The sequence below is a fragment of the Diadema antillarum genome, unplaced genomic scaffold, assembly GCF_040938485.1.
Source record: "Diadema antillarum isolate AM-2024a unplaced genomic scaffold, OU_Dant_1.0 seq00002036_RagTag, whole genome shotgun sequence".
In the NCBI taxonomy this organism is placed as follows: domain Eukaryota; kingdom Metazoa; phylum Echinodermata; class Echinoidea; order Diadematoida; family Diadematidae; genus Diadema; species Diadema antillarum.
The window spans coordinates 345,065-370,008 of record NW_027272688.1 but is presented as its reverse complement, the minus strand read 5'-3'; the positions used below and the strand labels follow the sequence as shown (position 1 = coordinate 370,008).

General features: G+C 38.2%; 1 protein-coding gene across 1 annotated transcript in view; it reads left to right on the top strand.

Annotated features, from left to right (window-relative positions):
- Window positions 1-24,719, top strand: part of LOC139713705 (tyrosine-protein kinase JAK2-like) — a 41,273-nt gene extending 16,554 nt beyond the window's left edge. The window contains exons 2-4 of the mRNA XM_071625410.1: window positions 22,288-23,350; window positions 24,183-24,294; window positions 24,625-24,719. Coding sequence (XP_071481511.1) covers window positions 22,526-23,350; window positions 24,183-24,294; window positions 24,625-24,719 — 1,032 coding nt within the window. The 5' untranslated portion in view covers window positions 22,288-22,525. The remainder of the gene's footprint in view (window positions 1-22,287; window positions 23,351-24,182; window positions 24,295-24,624) is intronic.
- The last annotated feature ends 225 nt before the right edge of the window (window positions 24,720-24,944 follow it).

The window sequence follows — 24,944 nt, the reverse complement described above, 5'->3', positions numbered from 1 at the left end:
TAAAATTTTCACACAATAGATTTCTACATATGTACAATTCATGGCTAAAAAAACAAGTATATTCATTAAGGGAAAAAGATTCTTTTTAGTAGTCAAATTAGGATATACCTCACTGAAAATACTGAAAAACGGCTGCACTTATATTCCTCAGCATCTGAAAATGGCTCAAAACTCAAATCTGGCTGAACATTTATTGGCAAACAGCACACCATATTGTAGTGTGTCTTCAGTACTTAAAGGAAAAGCAGAAAAATAAGCTGTTTCTCCATGTATAGCTGTATATACAGCATGGGTTAAAAGGTCACAATGTCACAAAAATAAGCCAGCATTACACTCCTACCAGGACGGGACTTCAGACCTCATAACTTTCTCCAGCTGAAAGAACCACTGTTTTTTATTGCATGCAAGCAATGCCAGGAAAAAATCCATTAATTTGATACCAAACACATAGGGGTAGACTTAAAATATGGACCTCAAATCTTGATTTTACGTAAGTTGTAAAACGCTTTTTTTTTACGCATTACATGGGTTTTTGGGGACTTTTTGGTAATTAATCTTTAATAATTAACAGTAAATGAGAAGAAATTAGCTATTGTCTTACCACATGTGATTACTGATGTCTTTTAATAGCATGCTGCATGTGAATTTTTAAGTCAGTTGGTGCATTCTTTTAGAAGTTACAATTTTTAAAAGTGAGAAAGTCATGATTGCATACCCTGATTTTAGCTTATCACCATAATCTGTGGTAAATATACAGTATATACAAAATATGAACAATAGTTATAGTAATTGTTTCTTGACTAAAACCATCTACACTTTAATGGTTTAGTAAGAAAAATAATGATATCTCTTTATAATTCAAGCTTTATTGCAAAAAAAAATACTGACCTACACATGTGCATCAAATGTGATAATTCAGACATTTTTATTAAAAATCACAGCTTCTAGTGGTAAACAATACCTTTAATGTGTATTCATTCAATACATGTATAATATATCCCTCTCAATTTCAGTAATCTGTTGCTTTTGTATAATTTCTTTCAATCAAAATGACCTTCTCTTTCTGCACTTTCCTATAAAATTGCCATCAATTTCACAAACTTTGTCATTTTTTCAAGCACGGTTACTTTGGGAGCGACTCGATCACATTGAATTAATCATATTGAATTGGCATCGATCCCCAAAGGTTCTGCACTATCCTGATTTGTTGAATTAATCATATTGAACTGGCATCGATCCCCAAAGGTTCTGCACTATCCTGATTTGTTTGTCGGTTCATTTCTTGATTGTTTCAAGAATAATGCTGGGTCATCACCGACAGAAAGTCAACAAACCAAATGGGTGATTGCATAAATCTATGAACTTGATGATTTATAAATATCCCATACCTCAAACCTTTACAGAATTGCCAAATGTGGTGTGTTGAGTGTACAGTGGTATCCCTAGAAGGATAGTGGTGAGTGGAAGGCACATTGACTATAAGACCTGGTAACATGTGAATCCATGGGTGGCCCAGTTCATTTGATGCACACTAGGGTACGAAAACCATGAATAACATCATTTAGTAAATATATCGCAGCATCGGATGTACTCATCATTAACGGTTGTCTCCAGTTGAGATTCTTTTGCTTTGTGTGTATTTTCAGAGAGATCAGTAATAAAGTTGTACAAAAATTCATTGACAGGGATTCTCGAATAATTATATCTGAATGGGTGTATCAGGGCGATTACCTCCCCCCCCCCCCCCCCCCCAGCTGATGATGCTAGTTAGTGATAAGGTTAGAGTAAAGATGGTTTAGGGTTAGAGTTTGTGTTAAGGTTAGGATTGGGTTCAGGATTAGGATTAGGATTAGGGTTAAGGGGAAGGGGAAGGGTCTGGGGTATTTGCCCTGGGGGTAATTGCCCTAGACCCCTGAACTGGACCAGGCTTTGCACTCCATGGTATCCTGTGGGCTACCAGGTCTGTAGCACCTGTAGGCAACTAGGCAATGACACCAAGATCGGGAGGGAACAAAAACAAAAAACAAACAAAAAAATAAACCACACACACACACCTATAGAATAACTGGACTCCCATCATGGCAAAGTCCTCAGGACCGGCTGTTTTCTTTCATCATATCGAAATTTCCTTAAGAATAACTGAACAAATAAGCAATAAAAAAAAATTAAAAAAATATAGAGCCAATAATTTTGCAACCTTGATTTTCATTTCTCTGTAACCAGAATTTCATTATAACAGTGTTCGTTATAACGAGAGTGCACTGTGCACATTCACAAAGAACACTCTGTCACCGTGTTGGACTAAATAAGGTCCTTTCCCAGTGGTTCATATCTAGATTAAAAACAGTAGGCCTATATTTATCATTTGCTATCAGGAGGAAAAGATGCTCTATATTTGGTGTCTTTATGATTTGTTTGAGCTGTGCTGACATTGGTGAGGAATATTAGAGGAAACCATTCAAGAGTCAAAGCCCACCACAGGTCGTTGATAGATCGATTCTCGGAGCAGCATTCTGACAGTGACTAAAACTGTGGCTTATTTTGTCCTTCCTCTATGTACACATGTTTGTTTGGAGACTGTGCGTTTTTTTGTTTTTGTTTTGTTTTTGTTTTGTTTTTGTTTTGTTTTGTTTTTTTTTTTTTGGGGGGGGGGAGTTGAGGTATCCAAATTGGGACAGAAATATACCCCCCCCCCCTAAAAAAAAAAATAGAGAAAGAGAGACTAGAGGGGCAAAGAGAGGGAGAGGGGTAGAGAGAGAGAGCGATTGACATGGAATCTTGATAGTATTTATAAAAACATACCCAGCATAATAACCTTTTCAGAATGTTTCCTGAACATTTTTTTAGGTTCCGTATGTAATACGTCTTCATATAAAATGGACATTTTTAAACGTATATTACATCAAAGTTGGTACTTAGAATTTTATACTGCAAAGCACAGGTTTTTTTGAAAACGTTTAAAAAATGTCAATGGACGTTACAAATCGTTTATTATGTCTCATTTATAAATGTGACCCGCTACAACAAAATGGTCCTAAAGTCGCGCACGGTCAAAGCCGTGAAAATCGAGTTTGAAGTCAGAGCATCAAAATTGGTCAAAACTTACAGTTTTCTGAATTTGACATATTATTAGAGTGTGACATGTCTTCTATCATCTGTCGAAATTTTGAAGCAAAATGATGAAAGGAAAGACCAAAAAATAGCGTTTTTCCGGGCCATGTTTTTTGGGCGTTTCAACGAAGCAGAAACTGGTTCGAACATTTGGATTGAGCGCCACACATAGACTCCGCCCCTAACAACGACCAGAGTGATCTCATTGGTCAGTTTGCTGCTTGCCGCTAACCAAAGCGTGAAGCTCGCACACTGCCCAGTCGACTGGTGCGTGTGGGTGGGATGCGCTGTGCCTAGCCGCTTCTCCTGGCATCCTGGCCACTGATTGGTCGGTGAGGAGACCGCCGACGCTGTGTTTGAGTGAACATTACGGGGGTTGCTAGGGCTTACCTTCTATTGTCCGGAGGTGAATACTGACTTGCGTGTCTCTTGATTGTAATTGCGTCGCAAGGAATACTTTTAGGGCGCTTTTCTCGAAACAGTGATTTCCCAGACGTCTTGACATGCTCTCTTTTTAAACATCGATATCTCCGCAGCCGATTACTTCTATAAGATGTGTTATATATCAATTTAAAGCAGAAAGATTAGGAAATTGTGTCATGCAATTTTCAAATAATCAACCTTGCCCGACTTTAGGAACATTTTGTTGTAGCGGGTCACAAATGTTCACAAAGTGTTTTCATTAGGTCTGCTACGTTGACTTTGTCTTCAATGAACGTTTAAAATGCGTTTCTATTTGGTCCGCTATGTCTTCGTCATTGGTCTCGTTATCATGAATATTCATCCATATTTATGAATATTCAATTAAGAAAATGTACAATGTGAACGTCATTGAAAGACATTGAAATCTTAAGTATTTATGCCGGTTTCAAACTTTCTGTATTAGAAATTCTGCCTACGTTATTATTCAATTATTCACAATTTCAAATTAAGTGTTTGTGAAGAGAGATTTTCATATGTTAAAAGGCTAAAGATATGTAATTTGATTTTAGTAGCCATGACTTCATGCATCAAAACTTCAATGTTTTTGCCAGTACATAGGAGAATGTGATACAGATTCATCAACTGGGAATAGGATGTAGTACAGGTATAGGTGGTTGGACATTAGGAACAGGTTAGGATAGGATTATATAGAATTAGGATTAGAATACCAAAATCTCAGATTGTGCCTGTATAATCACTTAATTATACTTTTTTTATGCCCCATAAGAAAATAAACATAGACCATTCTAAAAAAGTTTTCTGGACGCTGTTGACGGATATGAAAGGTTCTCTAAATGTTCAGGAAAGGGTCATAAGACTTTTTAGATGTTCTTAAAACTTTTTTTTTTTAAACTTTCTAGACGGTTTTCAAAGGTTTCTGGATGTCCACAGAATGTCCACAGAACATCTTGAATATTCTTAAAATGTTTTCCGATGTTTATAACGTCCAAAAGGTTTTCCACAGGTCCTTAAAAATTTTGAAAGGCTTGTTAAATTGTCTTTTTAACGTTTAAAAAATGTCTTTATAAGGTCCATTTGAAACATTTTAAATTCGTCAAAAACCTTCCACAAAAAGATGTTCTGATAATTTTTTGACAAAACATCTAAATAACCAACTTGGAACATTTCAACAACATTTCAGAAAAGGTCCAAATTTTTTAATAGCTGGGTACGAGGATTAACTAGAATGCGTACACATCAGTACCAATGCTTAATACACATTGTTCATTGCCAAATTGTTATAGAGATATGATCCGATTTATTGAAATATGTAGGAATCTGTATTTTCATGGGTTATCACTTGTAAGTGAATTATGGCTGTTTTTGTGTGTTCTAGCTGTACACAAATTTGATATCCAAGGTATTGGTACATTTTAAAGGCAAAACTCCTGTGTGTGAATGCAGAGCACAAAAGAGGGGTTTTACTTTTAGACAATACTTCGATGAGCACATAATTTGTTACCATCTTCAGATTTTGGACTGAAATCAGTCTCTTCATGGACAGCTTGACAAACTGCAAACGTTATTCCACGCAAATACTGTATACACCATATATTTCGCGAGTCTAAATTTTTGCGAATCGGGAATTCCGGACGATTTCACAAGTGGTTAAATTCACGAATATGGAGTCCTGTACTGAACGGAGAAATGTACAAGTGTACGTAACATCCAAATCGGGATCAGAGTCAATATTTTCGCATGTTTTTAGTTTTGCGAATAGAACCCGACTCGCGAAATTCACGAAAATAAAAACCCATGAAATATTTGGTGTAGTTCAGTACTCTGTCACCATGCAATTCCATGGCCCTGTCAATCAAACACTGCAACTCTTGATTATAGCTTGCTGTGCAAAAAGGCAAGGCCAGCATAAATTAAATTCAATTAAATTCAAATGATTTTATTTCCACATAAGGTAATGAAAAGCAATTAATGCTTATATGAGTACATAATATTTCAAGGAACTTTGAATCACATAAGTTTCAACAAAAGAGGGATACAATATTATGATAATATCAACTTTCATTTTTAGATAAATAGACAATCAAGCAATACAATCTTATTTTGTAAATCTATTTGGAAAAGAGGAATTCACAATAAAAGCATATAGCTTGTAAAATTTGTGAACTACTCTAGGAGGTGAGGGCACCTCAAGATTCGTCAAGGACTCCATGTTTGAAATTTTTTATATCATGACGTCGGGCGAAGCAACTGGAAAAAAAAAGGACTATGACAAGGACAAGAACGAAAGCAGGGATGGAACAGGCAGGAAAACAGGTAAATACATGCACCATGAGCAAAGTAATTTGTTTAGGTATTCATAGACAAACTGATCGAGCTCTACTATCAGTCGTTGTTCATTATCAACAGCTCAAGTAGGGAGTTGGCAAACAAAATCAAACAAAACTCGATCATTGGGGAATACCGCAGGACTATGCTTGCATGATTTCAGGAGATCTATCTTCAGATGAGAGAAATGTGATTCAAACACAGCTCTTTGACACTCGTGCACAAAAAATTGAGATTATTGGTTGAAACATTTTTGATGTTTAAACTTCTTTTGCCTGACTGAAGGGACTTTTTGAATAGAATTGAAGTTTTGTGAGAGTAGAATTCTACATTTATCATACAATCTAGTACCAGGGAGGTCAAAACTTTATAAACACTTTCTCTACAACAGTATCACTCAGCTGTGACCAAAAGACAAAAATACACACTTACATGTTGTTCCTCTCTTACATTATACCCAGTATAAGGACTGTGTGTTCTCATGACCGCTGTGTTTCTGGTGTGTGTACTAGTATGTGTGTGCCTGTAGAGTGTGTGCACACACTCTACATAATAGTGTATCTCCTGTGTGTGTGTGTGTGTGTGTGTGTGTGTGTGGATGTACAGTATGTGACTCTTCGTGTGAGTGTGTTCAGCCAGGCAAGGGAGGCAGGGAGAGATATATATACAGTATATGCCCATAAGCTCCATGTATATATCTCTCCATGCATTCTGTAAGCCAGAGAGACCTGTATACTGTGCTGTCCCACTGCACACATTACACTGCATGTGGGGATGTGTGTATTGTATCCGTCTCAGCAGTGTGCAGGGGAAATTACTAGTACCACTCTCTCGTAGTTGGGGAAAAACTACATGTTACGAGGTGCTACATAATCTCTGTGTAAGTTGCTTTCGCGTGCTGCTGGGACATTATCTGGAAAGTGGGAGTGTATGGGACTCCAGTAAGGACCTTCTGCGACTGCCTTTCACCGAGAAACATATCCTTGACCTTGTGTGTGGAGTATACAACACTGCCCTGTTTGAGAGTATTAGGCATTTTATGCTACCATGACACAAAACTTTCAGGTTAGTCACAAATACATACTCTAGATAAGTTTTGGTAATGTCGTGATGAGTTGTAACGTGGGGTTTACCATTTTTCCAATGGATTCATGCATTATAGGACATGTACATTGCAGAGACATCTCTACCACAAACAACAGTACGGTAATACAGTTGTGTGGCGGTATGTCCAGTACACAGTTTAGATGCTTCTGTGATCTGTTAGTGTTAGTGCAGTGGTCAGCAGCATGCAATGACAGTTTGTTATTGTGGCCATTGAATATACTGGTACACCTTTGTAGATGTCCTTGGGGCGTGCAATTGAATTGCACGGCAATTTGCAAGTTTATGTGTTGCCTATTTGGCCTTGGGTCATGCCAGGAATATCCACAGACAATAATTATTATTTTTTTCCTACAGCTAGGAACCATAACACTCAGCAGACCGTGGTGTCAGTTTATTTATGACAGTGTTTATCATTCTGTATGCAAGCATGATGGCATGGGTGATATCAACTGCAGTAGCAGTGCTGCTGACATTGTACATTTAATGCTGTTTGTCACTGTTTGTGTGGAATTGTTTTACTCATACTCATCAATTTCTACATATACCGGTATATCTATTTTTCACTGAGTTTCGGGATTTTGCATGCTATTTTTAAAACAGTGCTATGATATTCAAAGCAGTATCTGTCAAGCCATCGCCATCATTAGGTAAATTCACATTAAAATTATCATAGTGTTGAATACCGTGATAATTTGCTGGCACCATTATCATGAGTGTTGCAAAATACCATGACGACAATAGATAGAAAACTTCTGCCTTTTGTTTGGTGACCTTATGGTTTGAGAATGTCAAATGTGGTCGGCCCCTCACAACAGACAGACATCTACATAATTTGTATCTCTTCCATTCCATTTACAGAGACTCCAACTCTCTCCTTTTCGATGGGAGATCTCCCGCCAAAAACCTGTTTTTTGCAAAATCTCCCGTTCTCCCACTTGAGATTTAATTTCTCCCGCCCTGGCTCTGTGTCTCCCGTTGGAAAGGATTTCTTACTTATTGCTATAGTATGTTGAAAAAAAATAAGCCTTAGATAGCACCAGAGAGCATCTAGAGCCCTACTAAAGTCCCTAGGAACTTGGCGCTTCGCACACAGTAACTTGGAGTCTCCTGTTTGCTAGGGATTTCAGGCAGTAGAATCTCCAGATCAGAAGGTGCTTTGGGTTGGAGTCTCTGCAAATGTGGTCGGCCCCTCACAACAGACAGACATCTATATAATTTGTATCTCTTCCATTCACTCTGCTGTGCGGACTTGATATGCGATGACGATACTGTTTCAAGAGATCACTGTTAGCATGCCTACACGTATCTCCATCATACTCAAGGAACAAGTGGAGCTCAACATTAACAATTTCAAGATTTATTCCTCTTAAATATTTTTTTTTTTTTTGCGTTGCATAGGTGAAATGGTCTTTGAACTCTGCTTGTCTATGAAACGCAGTGTTGCATTCAAATCGCTGAACTCACGTATGTGCAGATAGCTTGCACAGTCTGAACACCAGAGTGAATCATCTATCTGAACATTGTGAACCTACACTATACAATGTATACACACCATTCTCTTTCACAAAATACTAAGGTACAACTGTATTTCTTGTAGTACTAGTAAGCATTGTGCATTGTGTGTGCATGTACAAGGTACAAGTATACAGCAGACCCGTGTTAGAACGAAGGCTATGGGACCGGCAGTTTTCTTCCATTATGTTATAAACAATAAAAAGACATAGAGTGGATAATTTTGCAGCCTGAATTTTTACTTCATTGTAACTGGAATTTCGTTATAACCATGTTAGTTATGCTAACGGTAGTGCACTGATTGTCCAACAGGAAAAGACACTAAGTGCGTCTGGTCAGGCTAGAGAGACTGTACCATAAGTACCATTCACACGAACATATACAATATGAAGTTTTAATTACGAACCTAAATATCACAGCATGTGGTGATGTATTTCATGGTGTCTTTGTGTTCACATTGTGAAATACCATGGTACATCAAGTACAATAAGTACCGCAATATTTCACTGTCAATGCGAATATGAAATACAATGTACAAGTACATAACATGTAGGACTTTGTACAAGAAATGTTCACTATCTACATTAAAGGGATTGCATAGTTTTGGCTGAGAACTGACTTCAGGTTTCTAACATTTTTTTGGTGAGATAGTGAGAAACCTTTCATGAAATATGAAAGAGCATGTAATTCTATGTGGAATTCAATGTTTATTTAATGAAAATTGGTTTTGAAATGGCTGAGATATCCCAAAAAGAGCGATGCTAATGAAGTGTGGGACCCACACTTTATTACGATCGCTTTGTTTTACTTTGTTTTTGGATGTTTCAGTCATTCCAAACCCGATTTTCATCAAATAAACTTTGAATTTCTCTTATGATGGTATGCTCTGTACTATATCATAAGTGTTTTCTTGGTATCTTGCAAAGAGTCAAAAGCCCAATTCTCATCTCCACCAATACTGTACCATCCCTTTAAAAAGCTGCCTGTCAAGACAGGTTTTGCATCATGTATTGGCCTACAAAGTGAAAGGAATTGACTGACGATGAAAGGAATTTTAAAAACTAAGGAAAAGAAGGGGATTTTAACATCATTACATCATATTGTGTTGAATTACTGTATCATCATGAAAAAGTGTTTGCTTACCAGCCTGTGTTTGACTTGGAACCAAGTTGCATTCTGCTTTACAGGTACGCTTGTTATTTTGAGAAACTGAACATGGTCTCATTTGACCTTTTTCAGCTGTTGGGGCTTTCATTATTCTTACTGGTATTTACTGACTATTATTAACAAAGCTAACTGTAGCTAAAAAGCTGAAGCAGAGCTTGTGAAAGCGCAAGGACCTACGGTCTGTACAGTGTACTGAGATCTGTGATAGGATCTGTGATTGTGATTATTCCTGTCAAGGAGAAAGCCTAAGCAGCACACTACTCCTGCTGAATAATTCAGTTATTGGAGTTGCTGCGACCAATGAAATCGCTCAATTCGACCATCATTTGTCAGTTCGGAATATGCATACATTCATGAGCTTCTTTGGCTGGCGCTCTGTGATTCTTGCTACCGAATACTGGAAAAAACAAAAAGATTGGCCATTTAAACCCATTGAGGACGGACTGATTTTGCACGCATTTCCCGTAGACACCAGCCCGAAAATTCTCAGGACTCGTCTACAGTGAGTTAAAGGCGTATCATATTACCTGTTGAGGACGGACTGATTTTGCTATCTACAATATTGGCTAACGCACTATCTCCCATAGACACCTGCCCAAGTACACTCGGGACTCGTCCTCAACAGGTTAAAGACCCGATAGCGTAGGGATTCATAGGTGACCCTATTCATTCATTGCCAAACGGGGTACATCTAAAAACCATATGAGTAGCATTGTTCAGTGAATTGCATACTGTACAAGCTGTTATTTTCGTGTACAGATATTTTCATGAATGAGGAGATCATAGACATTTTAGCGAGATATTGTTTTCACAAATTGACACAAAGCTGTCGTAAGGGCACTATTACACCAGCGCATGGGCGACATTTTCGCATGTTGTTGAATTCAGTGATTTGCGAAAACAGTGATTCGCGAAAATTAGACCCTCGCTCAAATAATAGCTTAAATACACTTAGTGAATCAAAGCGTCGATGCTCATTGGTACAGGTAGCTCAGTCAACTCTAGTCAAGATTCTTTGCCTGTGTGTGTACGTATACATGGAGGCCAATCAATGGTAAGGCTGCACACAATTTGTTGTTACCAAGTAAGTACGCTGATTCCCAAATAAGTATCTTCAAGTTGGGCCAGCCTTCCCATGTTGTGTCTGTAACATACATTCAGACAGATCTTCCAAGGCTCTTGCTGGGTCTTGGCTGTAGCTTGCGGCTTCACTAGTCTCGTGGAACGACCCCCTGCTTCTTGTGAGCTCACAGATTTGTAGATCGGTGACCTAAAGGTATTGTTTACCATTGGGAGCAGTGATTTAAAAAAAAGAAAGAAAAGATGTTTGAGAAATTACATTTGATGCATGTCGTGTAGGTCAGTTACAAGTGTATGTCACAGAGCATCCTACATTTATAATTGTACTTTCGAAAAATTTTGCAATAAAGCCAGATATACAGTAAGATATAAAGAGATATCACTATTTTTCTCACTGGAAACCATAAAGGCAGATGGTTTCATGGAATGCTAGAAACAATTTTATTAATAACTATATGATACACTGTATTGTTCACATTTTGTTTTCTAACATTACTTAACAATGGTTATTAATACTGATTAACATTTTTACATTGGTTGTTTTTATCTCTAACTCACATTTTAGACTACAATGGTATGAAACTCTAAAGCTGGGTTTTTGTTTCATCTACAAATTATGGTAAATTATGCCTGTAACTGCAAACTTGTAGCCAAAATGGAAGAAGAAAAAGAAAAATACAGTGTGTAAATTGCAAACATTGTATAGGCCTACTATTTAAAAGGGGATTTTACAGACATTGTGTTTCATAGTGTACAGTAGGTGAGTATTTGTTTACAAACCTGTTTAAGTTGTAAACATTGTATCAGGAGATTATAAACCACGACATGTTATGCTTGTTAATGTGTAGGCGGCATACTGTTTGTTGGCATTAACTTTGTACACAAGAAAAACAGAACACAAGAATAGGAAGAAATTTAGGGGATTTTGATCATTACACATGATTTATGTCATCAGATTTAAGATCAATGTTTGTTTGCCAGCCTGTTGAATGTTGAAACATTACACGTGTCAGGGGAATATGATGGTCAAGAGCAGTAAAACACATTGGTACCGGTATATTTCGTATAGCACATAATATATGCGTAAAGTGCACATCATAGTACAATGTACTTGAAGAAATAGATCCTATGGGCAATTACATGTGCAAGCCTCTGTAGGCTGTTATCATGAGGTATCAGTTTGACCGAAAGAAATTTTTTCTCTTCTTTGATTTAAATGTTATACAGCAAACATAAATGACAATGATGACAAGTCTAGAAACATTGCAGCAGTGGGTTTAAACCATTTTTTCTTTTCTTCTTGGAATGGTGTTAGAAAAGTAGAAAACATGATATCTTCAAAAGTGTTTAATATCTTGAGTGTGATCATACGGAATATTTTGATTGACTTCAAGAAAGCTATGTAAACCTACTTGTACATTGTGTTTTCTTGTTTCTGCTCTTGTAGTATACTCTTTGTTTCACCCTGTTTTTGGATATCTCAGCCAGTTCAATACCAATTTTCATCAAATAAACTTTTGATACCCCTTAGAATTGCATGCTCTTTGACATCTCATAGAGTGGTTTCTGAATATGTCGTAAAACATTGAAAGCTAAATCCTCATTTCAACCAGAACTGTACATACCCTTTTAAAGGTGAGTTTTATATTCATACAGCTGAAATACCAGTATTATATTATTGAGACCATAAGTGTAGGCCCTACATGAAGAAGATGGGTTTGGCTCATTGTTGAATGCTTATTTGTTTAATAGCAATAGCATGACCTCTCTCCAAAATACCATGCACCGTGTATGGAAGGAAGTGAAATTACAAGTAATTAACGATTCTTGCGTTGGGTTTGTTTTTGTTGCAACTAATGGACTAATTTCCTTACATTGACATTTTACACTGATTTGTTATATTAGCTATCAAATAATAACAACACAAAAACATATGAGTACTGTGTGTATACCCATTATTTATTTATTTATTTTTTTCATGGCTAATACTAGAAACACTGAATGATAGGTGTTTTTTATGTCAATCAGTGTTTTATTATGTCAATACAGGGCAATCTGTCAGGCAGTTGTAATAAAACGTATGCCTACAATTGGAATGGAGCTCACAAATTATGCTTTTATCCTTTGATATGTACTTTGAGTGTGGATTGGCGTTAATGAAACCGTAAAGTAACTAATGCTGTACACACTATTCAAAACTTGTGGCTTGAAAAGGGTTTGAAATAAACTGCAGCAACAGGATCGTAGCCGTTCTGAAAACCTGTGGTAATTTTACAGGTACCGGGGTACTACAGTTTATCTTCTTCTTGGTTACTCTACTGTAGGTCAGTCTCTGTGCTGTTTGAGTGATTACTGAACATAGGCACAAAGTTTGTGTTTGACCCGTCTGTCGTCTGCTGGGCAGTGATCTTGACCGGCTGCTGTGTTTTCCAGGTCAGTTTCCTGCTCGAAGTGCAAATTTTTGTACACCCCCAGTTTGAGTAGGCCTTGAAAATACAACAAGTCATGTGTGAAATCAAATGAACAGGATGGCAAAAGGTAGATGGTGTCTGGCAAAATGAAATAAAAAAACACTGTATGCAAAAGACGCATGGTTTTCCCATTTATTGAATATGTTCAACCTGTACTGTACGTGCAAGAATACTCAAGATCCATCATTCCACATTGATTTAGGGAAGATACGATTGTGTGTGTGTGTGTTCATATGATGTGTGTAGTGCATGCAAAAGTACACTTTTCGTAGATTGGTCAATTGTCGACTTGATACGTACCACATGGTGTCATTACCTCCGCCAAGGGAGGAGGTTATGTTTTCATTACTGTTACATTGTACTTTGACCGTGTGCAAAATAACTAAAAAAGTAGGGAACGGATTTGGATGAAACTTACAGGAAAGGTTGAGAATGGCACAAGTATCTGATGACTGAATTTTGGTAGTGATCATGGAATTTCTGTGGATTTTATGAAGGAATTTCAATATTTTGGTAGGTAGGTCAATGAACTTGGGAGTTCAAGCTGCGCATTTTTGAGGTTTTCATAACCGCACTAAAGTGCGTGCTCTAGTTTCTGCTAGGGTGAGGCATGCCATGCAGCTGGAAGTTGATGACATAACAAAAGGCTTTGGGGAAATCGGGCGACTTTCAGCATGCATCACATGTATGAGTGAAAATCACTGATCTGTGTGGAAGAACAAGATCAGTGTGGAAATGAGTGGCTTGGCAGAGGTCTGCACTTTCAGAGTGCTTCTCTAGTTATCTTGAAGATCTTATTAAATGTATATATGGGCAAGTCCAAGATAACGCGCACGTTACGTATGGGACATTCAGAGACTTTTATGACCTAAAAAATAGTGTTAATGGCCTTTGATCAAATTGAACTTTTTCATGGTGATTGATATCTAGGAGAAGTATAATCATGTAAAAAATGGAGAAAAATGACCTTCACAATTATATTCTAGAAGAGAAAATATGTGCCGTTACGTATGGGACCAGAAAAATTTTGTTTTTTTGAACATTTTTTTCAACCTCAAAACTCTCTGAAAGTATTTTATTCTACAACTTGTAACTCACTGTGATGAAAGCCACAACACTCAAGATTATGAGAGGTAAGTTTCATGTCATGAGGCAAAAAGCTCTAATTACAGGTTCTAATTAAAGACAGACATGACGTGTTACGTACGGGACAATTACGTATGGGACACTTTGTCCCCCATTCGTTTAGTGTGGGGAGAACCATGTTTATGAGTATTTTGCGTAATTATTGAAGTAAAATCAATTGAAACTACTCAAATACTGATCCAGATTGTCAAGGAAACAACCTTCCCCAAATATTTGCCATCATAATCATATTCAATCATATTTCTATATTTTTATGACCAACCTGAGTAGGCATGCCCTTTGTCCCCCATTCGTTTAGTGTGTGGAGAACCATGTTTATAGGTATTTTGCAAAATAATTTTGCAAAATACCAATAACCAAATTTTTGCATAATTATTGTGGTAGAATCAGTTGAAATTACTCAAATACTGATCCAGATTGTCAAGGGAACAATATTCCCCAAATATTTACAATCATAATCTTTAATCATATTCTATATTTTTATGACCAAACTGAGTATGTATGCCCTGTATTTTTATCAGGACACGACAGTCACTACTAAAAATTGAATAGTAAAGTGTTTACTTCCATTGATGAAGGACAGTTTGCCATTCAGTTTCAATAAAAAACAACTTGACAAAAGAAATATTAATTTTAATAAAGATGCAATACCTGCTGCATGGAACCCCAGTAATCATGTAGATGATATGTCTGTCTAGCAATCAGTATGTATACCCATGATTTTTGTCGTGGCTACTACTGAAAACTGAATAAGGACAATTTGTTTATCACTTGCAATTAAAAAAAATGATACAAAAAACACTAATTTGAAGTAACATCTTCATTATCATCCCATATGTGTGTTATACAATGCAGCTACAACGTAGCTGGAGCTCTACATTGAGTGGTGAACATTACCCAATATACTAGTAGTTGAACTGCAATTTTTCAATCTGCTTGTGTATAACATTCGGTTTCAGTACCCTTTAAATCAGAGGTCTGTACTTAAAGGGACTGTATAGTTCTGGTTCAGATGGGAATTCTGATTTCAACTTTTACAAGATAATTAGCACTTCTTTTATGAAATATTTAAATAGCATACAATTCTAAGAGGAATTCAAAGTTAACAAGACAAAAATTTGTTTTGAAATGGCTGAGATATCCAGAAACGTGGTGTCCTAACAAAAGGTGGGTCACATTTATTATTAGGACCACTTCATTTTACTTTGTTTTTGTTTGTTTTTTGATATCTCAGCCATTTCAAATTGGATCTCCATTAAATAAACTTTGAATTCCTCTACTCTGAGATTTGTATGCTCTTTGATAATTCATATAATTGGTTTCCAATCATCTTGTAAAATGTTGAAAACTGAATCCCCATTTCTATAAAAACTATACCATCCCTTTAATGCTGATTTTCATTGTGTATTTTGCCATCTCCCCCTCCCCCTTTCTGAAAATTGTTCAGTAAAGTACATGTATTGTTTCAAGTGTCTATAACTCAAAAGTAGCTGCAAAGTTGGGATACTTTCTTCAGGATGATTTACCATTTGTGTACTGAGAGACCCTCCCAGCTAGCTACATGCATTCACATGCAATATGTATGAGGATGTCCCATACGTAACGCATTTGTCCCATACGTAACATTATTTAATTCCCTAATAAAAAAAAATTCTTTGACTATTTTTTCTTCTTTCTATGGTATTTAACTTCTCTAAACAATAAATTAGAACTTTCCAAAAGGGCATTCAAATAACCTTAGAAATTTCAGAGAAAACCTAAAAAAATGGCCTCAATTTGTTACGTATGGGACATCTCATGATAGGACACGAGCTAATTTGCATAATCATTTGCATAATCCCTTAATTTTTATACCAAGTTAAACTACTTGATGAACTTCTTATGTCCACATATTAATCAAATATCATTTGCTTTCCTTTGAATAAATATGAATTTTTATAAATGTCCCATACGTAACGGTGTATTTCACATTTATGCAAATGAAGCCCTTGAAATTTGCATAAATTTACATTATATCATTTTTTCCTCCATATAAATCAAAACTTCAACTCATAAGCTTCAAAATGATACCAAACATGTCAATATTGAGCAAAGATGAAATTTTGCCTTCTGAGGGGACCTTATCTTGGACTTGCCCATATTTTGGTGCGATGGTTGCTGCTAATAGTACTGTTTTTTGTTGTTGCTGTTGTTGTTGTTGTTTTTTTTGCAAGAAACTTGAACTGAAAATTCAAAATACATTGACTTCATCATTTTATTAATCATTGATTATAGTAAAAGTGCTGACCTGATACTAGTACAAGTAACTCTATCATTCACTTTATGAGACAAAGATCCGAAGTTTACCTAACTCTTCAGGGGACTCCTGAAGATTAATATTATATTTACAATGTCCTTCAAAAAAGCAAGAAAACAACAAACAACAAACAAGCAAACAAAAATATGAAAAGCTTTTCTGCTCTATGGAAAGATTTTTGCCTGTGTAGAAAGTAATAGGGCCTACTTGATGTGGTGTGCAACATACCCTTGTAGACCTCCGTGATTTCTCTGTAGAACCTTTCTGTCATTGATTGTTGTATCCCTGATGAGATTTTGCTCTGCTTGTGAAGGCCAACTTTAGAGGGGAAATTTTATCCCGGTATTCATGTCAATTCAATTCAAGTAGAACTCATCCAATAAAAAAAGGGAATTCAGTGCAAGATTTTTACACAAAATAAATGATGGTGTTTAAATAAGAAAGGTTCATCGAGAACATTATAAGATAATGCATCATAAATCACGGTATATACGACCGTTTGTATGAATTACTATTACAATGTAGCTGTATGACCTGCTTTGCATGAAAACAGGAAACAGGATTTAAAAGTGGAATTTTTTGAAAAAAGGAATCAGGCATACACGCAAAAAAGTTCAGAAAGTTCTTTGAACAGACAGTACACCCCCTCCCCCCCCCCCCCCCCACATACACACATGCACACACATCTGTTGTCTCAAGTATTCAAGAGAGGTACAGATAAAGCTGCTAGGAGCTGTTGAATTACAATGTATTGGGGTAGGTAAAAAATTAGGAGTTACTGCTGGGGGTAATAAGCCAGTTCGGGGTTCCAGTTCCATAAATTGCTATGTTGGGCAAACTGTTGCATTATGTCGCTTTGAATTGAGTGAAGTGCCCAACCAACTGAGAAAAATGAAAGGTCATTTGTACCCATGTGCACATGAGCTATCTCCGAACTGGCTTATTGATGATAATGGCAATGTCCATCGGAAGAGTAGAGATTCTGAAGGTCTCACATCCCTTTTTATGAAATGGACCTTTCTATCAAAGACCCATTATTTATTACCACTGAAGGATATAGTTGGCCTATTTATGTAGCATAATTCAGGGAAGAATTCATTACAAATACATATATACGAGCCTGTATTATGCAAAGTGTGTGAAGAATGTCAGGTTGATAGTAAACGGATGAGCTGTGGGTGGTGAGGTTGAGTTTCTCTTTCACAAAAAAGTGTGCCCAATTTGGAAGAACTAGAAAAGCTTCCTTCCAGATTTAGAGCAGAGGGGGAAATACATGTGTTTGTTTTGGCGCAAACATTGTAGCGTCATCAAGAGGTCCAGTTTTGATGTTGTGGTAGAACAGAAGTCTCTCGAATATTTTTCTTTCTTTTTTTTAATCACTGCTCCCAATGGTAAACGGTTCCTTTAACCCGTTAAAGCCCAAGGAGGGGGGGGGGGGGGAGACATTGTGCCCCCTGCCCTCCGCCTTTGGGCTTTAGAGGGTTACACAAAATAAAAAGGGTAGTCTTTTAGTCTTATTAGCCACACAAAATAAAAGGATATAGTCTTTGGAAATGCTCTATTTTCAATTATTTCTATTACATCTCTTGTTTGATGCCTATGTCATGAAATATAAAGGAAATAAGAAGAAGACCATTACAGGGTAATTCACGACCATAATTACTTCACATTTTGGTCCTTCAGTATTAAAATTAAAGCCAAGAAAACCCCCATTTCACCCATTATCATAGGTACAATGTAGGGTTCCTATTGTTTCTAAATTGGAACAGAGAAACATGCAAAATCTGACAGACACAGTTGTCAGTTTACGGTTACCATGGCAACCAGCAACGGCAAACATGGCTAGGATCAAAGTGTTTGCAATAATATTTATGGAAAAGTCACCAAATTTAGTTGAAATCAGGTCAAGGGTGTAGGAGGGGCAAATGAAGATATGGTACGGGGTACATTGGGATAGGGTTTTGAAGGAAGTGCCCAAGAAATGTGAAGATTGTTGGTCTGAAACAAGATCATCACCTTTCCGTGAGAAGAGGGGTTGATTGTAATGTCAAAACTGAATGTTATTCAAACATGCTTCAATGAGAATCAAGTAACTGTTAGTAGCAACTATGACATACATTACATCGTAGCAACATGTTTGTGTTTTCACTTTCAAGGACATCGACAGAGCAAGTTCTTTTTTCTTTTCTTTTTTTCTTCTTTTACCGGTATAGAAATGCCTGTTGATAGCAATAATATCCTCTTAAGTTTCATTTCATTGTACAAAAGTACTTGTAGTTTGCTTTCGGTTCATCTGTTTGTTTGTTTGTTTGTTTGTTTGTTTGTTTTTCTGTTGTTAGTGATTTTGATGTCCTGTTTGTAATGGAGACAGTCTTACCCTGAACACTATTGTGGAAACTTATTAAAGTGAACTTCCTTCCTTGACTTGCAAACAAATGTACATTCAATGTTGAGATGAAATGCACAGCTGTAGTACGTGTACACTGTACATGTATATATCAGGAAATGGATATTACAGTTGTATTGTATAGGCCTACATCTACAATGTATGCGCACATTTGTTTGTCTTTGATATTTGGAGGGGGATACTGCACTGCTGTATGCAACATGAGCAACAGGTGATTTTTGCTGTCGGCAACTGGGGGGGGGGGGGGGTCTGGTACCATTAAACCTTCACAAATTACAACACCACTTATGAGATACATTACATACATACTCACATTTAATGTTGGTAGTATGGTACAGTTTGTGTGGTACTGTTGGGGCAATGTCTGTACACAGTACAGTCATGGTCAGGGTGCTACAGTGTACAGTACAAACCTATAGGCCCTACATGTAGATGTGGACTTACCTCCAAGTGGGCAACGAAAACTCCATGCAAGTGCATGTTTGTGTACAGTAAAAGTGAATGGGCACCTACAAATGTAGCCAAATGCAAGTTCAAACTTCAAGTATGCTACTGTTTGAATTTTTAACGTAATGTAGCTGTAAAAAATATTGAACAATACTGTTAAAGTGGAAATTTTTGTGGTGTTGACATTTTCGCTTATTTCGCGCAATGAGAAACTAGCGCTAAAATAAAAGTAGGTGAATATTTTTGCTTGCCATGTGTTCCAGTACAACGTCGATGTCTTGATTCCATGGAATTAAAAACATGCAAAGCTCTTCTTACCCAGCAGCGCAAAAAAATTAGTATCGTGAAAATATCCACTTTTACAGTACTAATTGGCAGTGTACAGTAATTGTGATCATAATATTTTTTTTCTGTTTTTTTCAATGCCTTGGGTATTCCCAGTTTTTTTGTCTAGGGTTGATTCCGTTGACATGGAATTACAGTGTTGTATGTAAAGTGCCCTGTCATCCTCACTTTTTACTCGTTGAGCACAAGGTGATCTTGCTATGAATGCATTTCCCATAGACACCTGCCTGAGTGTACTTATGACAAGACTTTAATGGGTTATACAGTCGGTTGAAACAGTGGTTCCAAGCCATTTGCTCCTGCAACAATTGTTCACATGAAATATGTGCATGCTATTAAAGCCAAACATACGCAGTTCTACCCACACACCTTAGACCCCGTTTACAGTGCGGGGCTGGGCCGAGCCGTGGCCGAGCCACGGCCGAGCTCGGCCTCAATTGCGGGGCCGAGCCCCGCAATTTTGTCTGTTTACAATGCCGGGCTCGGCCCGGGCTTTTAATTCAAACCTTTCAATATTTTTTCGCAGTGGCGCTCTGCTTGTAAACAAGTGCAATTTGGTATACAAGTAGTCTGGTTTCCAGACCCTTTGCCAACTGGATTCCGTGGCGACGAAGTTGCCGTTCGGCAAAGGCCTTTGCCGAAGGAAAAATCCTTTGCAGGACAAAACCACCTTAAAGGGAACGCAAACCTAAAGAGCAATGTGGATTGAGTGATCAGTACTTATCATTAGTAACACATCAGTGAGAGTTTGAGGAAAATCGGGCAATCGATGTAAAAGTTATGAATTTTTGAAGTTTTTGTGTTGGAACTGCTGGGTAAGGAGACTACTACTAGAGGTTATGACGTATGAGTGGACTACAATATAAAGAAAATATAAAGGGACTTCAATAGAAATTCATTTTTCATGAAAATTACACATTCCATCAACTTCATACTGACATGTTACGGATATATCACTTATTTCCACTGCTTTCTAAAAGCGGTTAGTCAAGTACTCTTTTATTTTGCTAGAAAAGTGATATTTTGTGGAATTCCTTTTATATTTTCTTTATATTGTTGTCCACTCATATGTCATAACCTCTAGTAGTCTCCTCATCCAGCGGTTCCAACACCAAAGCTTTAAAAATTCATAACTTTCGCATCGATTGTCCGATTTTCCTTAAACTTTTACTGATGTGTTCTACTGATGTTAATGGTTTTACTCTATCCACATTGCTTTATGGGTTTACGTTCCCTTTAAACTATACTAGTTTTCGACGTTGAGGGGGTAATATCCTGAATAGGGAAATAGTACGGGCAGAGGGTCTGGAAGCCAGACTAAATTTGGTACCGCATTTGGCCCAGTTTGCGTTTACATTGAGAAAAGGCCAGGCTTGGCCGCAGCCGAGCCGCGGCCATGACCACCTCCAAAGCGTGGCAAGTATGCGCGGCCAATTTTGGCCCCGCATTTGGCCTTTTGCAGGTTTACACTGAAATGAAGGCCGGGCTCGGCCGTGGCCGAGCCCGGCCTTTTCACTCATTGTAAACGGGGTCTCTGTCCTAATCCTCACATCAAACTAAACCTAAAACCCTATCACAGCCCTAACTCTATTAAACCCCAAGTCCTTGGAGAAAATGAGACCGGACCGATTGTTGCAGGAGCATATGTCGTGTCAGTGGAACAATCACAGGTTGTGTGTGGTATTAATGTGTGTATTAGTTAAAAGTAAATTCATACAGCATCATGACTGTAGAACATGTGTTGAAACTGAAGGGTCTCAGTCATATTTCCCGGGGTTGTATAGGTGTGAAGATCTCTAAATTGACTACTTCAGGTTATCAGATTCACAAATTGTACAACTCTTTTTTCGAGAATGAAGAATTTCACATTTTGAACAGAGAATTCACAGGTTGTTGTGCAAACTATTCTTTAGAAACAGAATTTGTTCCACATTTGCAGGAATAACTGAAATTCATGATCCAAGAAATTCAAACACACAGACACAAGTGACAGCATTTTTACCTCAAACAAAAGTGGGTGGAGCTGTACATCCTGCAAATATTCTCTTTTTTTTCTATCCATCAAATTTTATGGAACATCTTTTTTTTAATAGGGTATCAATGATTGCTGGTTGCCGATTTGTGTGCACTGCACCCTGGTGTATCAGCACTGTTTTGTTATCTGTAGGAGTCCTTTATACCTGGTACACTGTAGTTGCTTTGGAAACTAGGATTTGAGGCCTTGTGTAGTAGATGTGCATAATGTGTGCATTTCAAAAATATGGGATACAATTTTGAATCTACTATACGTATATTGCAGAATTTTTATTGGTGTGGAGGCAGGTTCTAAATTCATTTTTTAATCATTTATACTTGACCTTGACAGTAAGAGTGCCAATTTTAGCTGTCATTACAATTATTTTTGTTCATTCAATCATTTGTATCTCCAGATGTAACATGGTCAGACTGAATGGCAGGACAGATGTAGCAGACACAGCTATTCCTTGGTAGGAATCCATGAGGATGCGTCAGCCTTTTGGTGAGATGAAGCCGATTTGACCACTGCCAGTGTTTTCTCTGCCGGAGAGACCTGTCTGGAATCTTGGGGATTCTCGTCCCATGCCTTTTGCGAGGGGCAGCCAGCGGTGAAACTTGCTCCATCCAGTGTGCAGATATCCACTTGTTTCAATGACGGAGAAGATAAATATCAGACGCATGTTAACAACCATGCCCTTTCTTCCCTCGCGCACGTCGTCGTCCAGAAGCCACGTGGAGCAGACGCGGCCGGACTCCAACTGCGTCGAGGTGTGGCACTATGGGGATGAGAAGCTCCCGCTGCAGATACCATGGAGTGATCAACTGAATGCTGAGCGGGTGTGCAACCTGGTGGCGCAGCACTGCGGGGTGCCACGGCTGACTGGTAGTCTCTTTGGGCTGTACGATGCCACAGAGAAGGTATGGCTGTGCCCCTCAGAACCCATCGCGGCCCCAGCCTCTGGGAGCGAACAGAGGCTCGTATACCGCATCAGGTTCCATACGCTGACGGCCAACCCCAGCAACGGCTCGTCGGGCTTCTCCCTGCTGGAAGAGAGCGTCGTGAGCTACATGTTCCGCCAGTACCGCGACAGCTTCCGCAACGACGAGATCGAGCTGAGCACGGAGGAGAAGCTGGGACTTATCGTGCTCGACTTCATGCAGCATGTCAAAGAGGATGGCATCAATGTGGCAAACTTGAATGGGCGGATGCGCTTCAGTCACTTCCTCCCAAAATCACTCAACTCTGGTCTCTCGTGGTGGGACAAGCGCAAGCTGCGACGCAAGGTGCGCAGCGCCCTGACAAACTTTGGTACGGACACGCTGGACGCGTTCTCCTTCAAGATCATGTTTCTGGTTTCGCTGAGCGAAGAGACGAAAAGCTGGGGTACGGAACAGTTCACCACAGCCAAAGGCGATGTGTATGAAGTGGGTGGATGCGAAGGAGTTCAGAAGATCGAATGTGGAAAAGCGGTACCGGTAAGGATTAAAATCTGCAAGATTATTTCCCTCTTTGGCAGAATCTTCCCACTATCCTCAAAATATTTTGTTTGGAAAATGTTCAGCATCCATACAGAGATAGTGTTGATTGCAAAACAGTTGACTGAACATTGTCCATTTCAGTGTGAGAAAATGCGGATGGTTTTGTGATGTAATTCAGTACTTGCACGTTTCACCTATGTATTCTTAACACAGACTGATTACAATTCATGATGAGATATTATACATAATTTGTACAGTGATAGTGAACATGGACATTTACTCCTGATATGAACCTGTACATGACAATAAAATGTTCATTGTGATTTTAAATCAATCTTAAAATTATTAGTGTCTATGTTACTGCTGGTATTGTGGTTGTATTGGTATTGCCACATTTTGTTTTACAACTTGTGATGCCACATGCGTAGAATTATGAGAGGAAAATTTAAAGAAAATGCAACATATTTTAATTTTTTGTGTAATAAAAGAATACCTGACTTGCCATTTGAAAAGGCAGGGGTTATAATATTACCCTGAACATGCATCAGTAGCAAGTTGAGGGAATGTGTACACTTTTTTTCAGAAAATGACATTTTGTGGGATTCTCTTGGTATTGTTCTATTGATGCATGTGACATAAAACTGTTTTAGTCTTCTCATCCAGCAGTTACAGTGCAAAAACTTTCCAAATCTATACGTTTTGAATGGATTTTCTGATTTTCTCAAACTTTCACCAAGTTTGTGTTTACTGAATACATTGTATCGCTGCATTCACTCAGTTCACATTAATTCAAAAATATTTTCTGCTGCCCTCTTGTGTCTCCATGTAGGGAGATTCGTTCCAATTTGAGGACATCATCAACATCACCATCTACCCTTCAAACGAAAACGATAGCACCTTGTTCCAAATCAACCGCCGATCAACTCCGCCCATGGTAAGAGGCAGAACTATACTTACCCTTTATACCATTGATACCCTTTATACCATTGATACCCCTTTTAGTAACTTGTGCAGTTTTGGCCAGCTCCTGGCCCGAGCTAAATTGGCCCGCGCAGAGCAGTAACCAAATTTTGCGTTCAGTATGGCAGAGCAGCGCTACTATTACTATGACCCATTCACAAACTTGGCCATGTAAGGGATAACTTACCATGGTAACTAAACGTGCTCCGTTGGAGGAGGCACGGCCAGGTAATTGTGACCTTTGACCGTGCAAGGAATTTTTGCCCGAGCCTGGTGCTGCTACTGTTCATAAACTCTTCGATTGGCACAAGGCCAGAGCCTGGGCCTGTGCCTGGTGCTCGCTCCTGGTGCTCAGCTGCAGCAGCGCCAAAATAGTCTGCGCCTGGCACGAGCCACTTTGGCCTGACCCATTCATAACCTCCAAATTTTACAACTTAGCTCGTGCCTGGCCCAGGCCAAGAGGGTTGCTGAAAGGGGTATTAGTTGCCCGATGCTTATTCAAGTTGATAGAGGAAATATCTACAGTTCTACAGCAGGGCTGTACACTAACCAATATTTCCTGCTGGTCCAAACCTTAAATTTACTGGGCCTGTACTTTTTTTCTTTCTTTTTTTTTCAATCGGCCCTGACA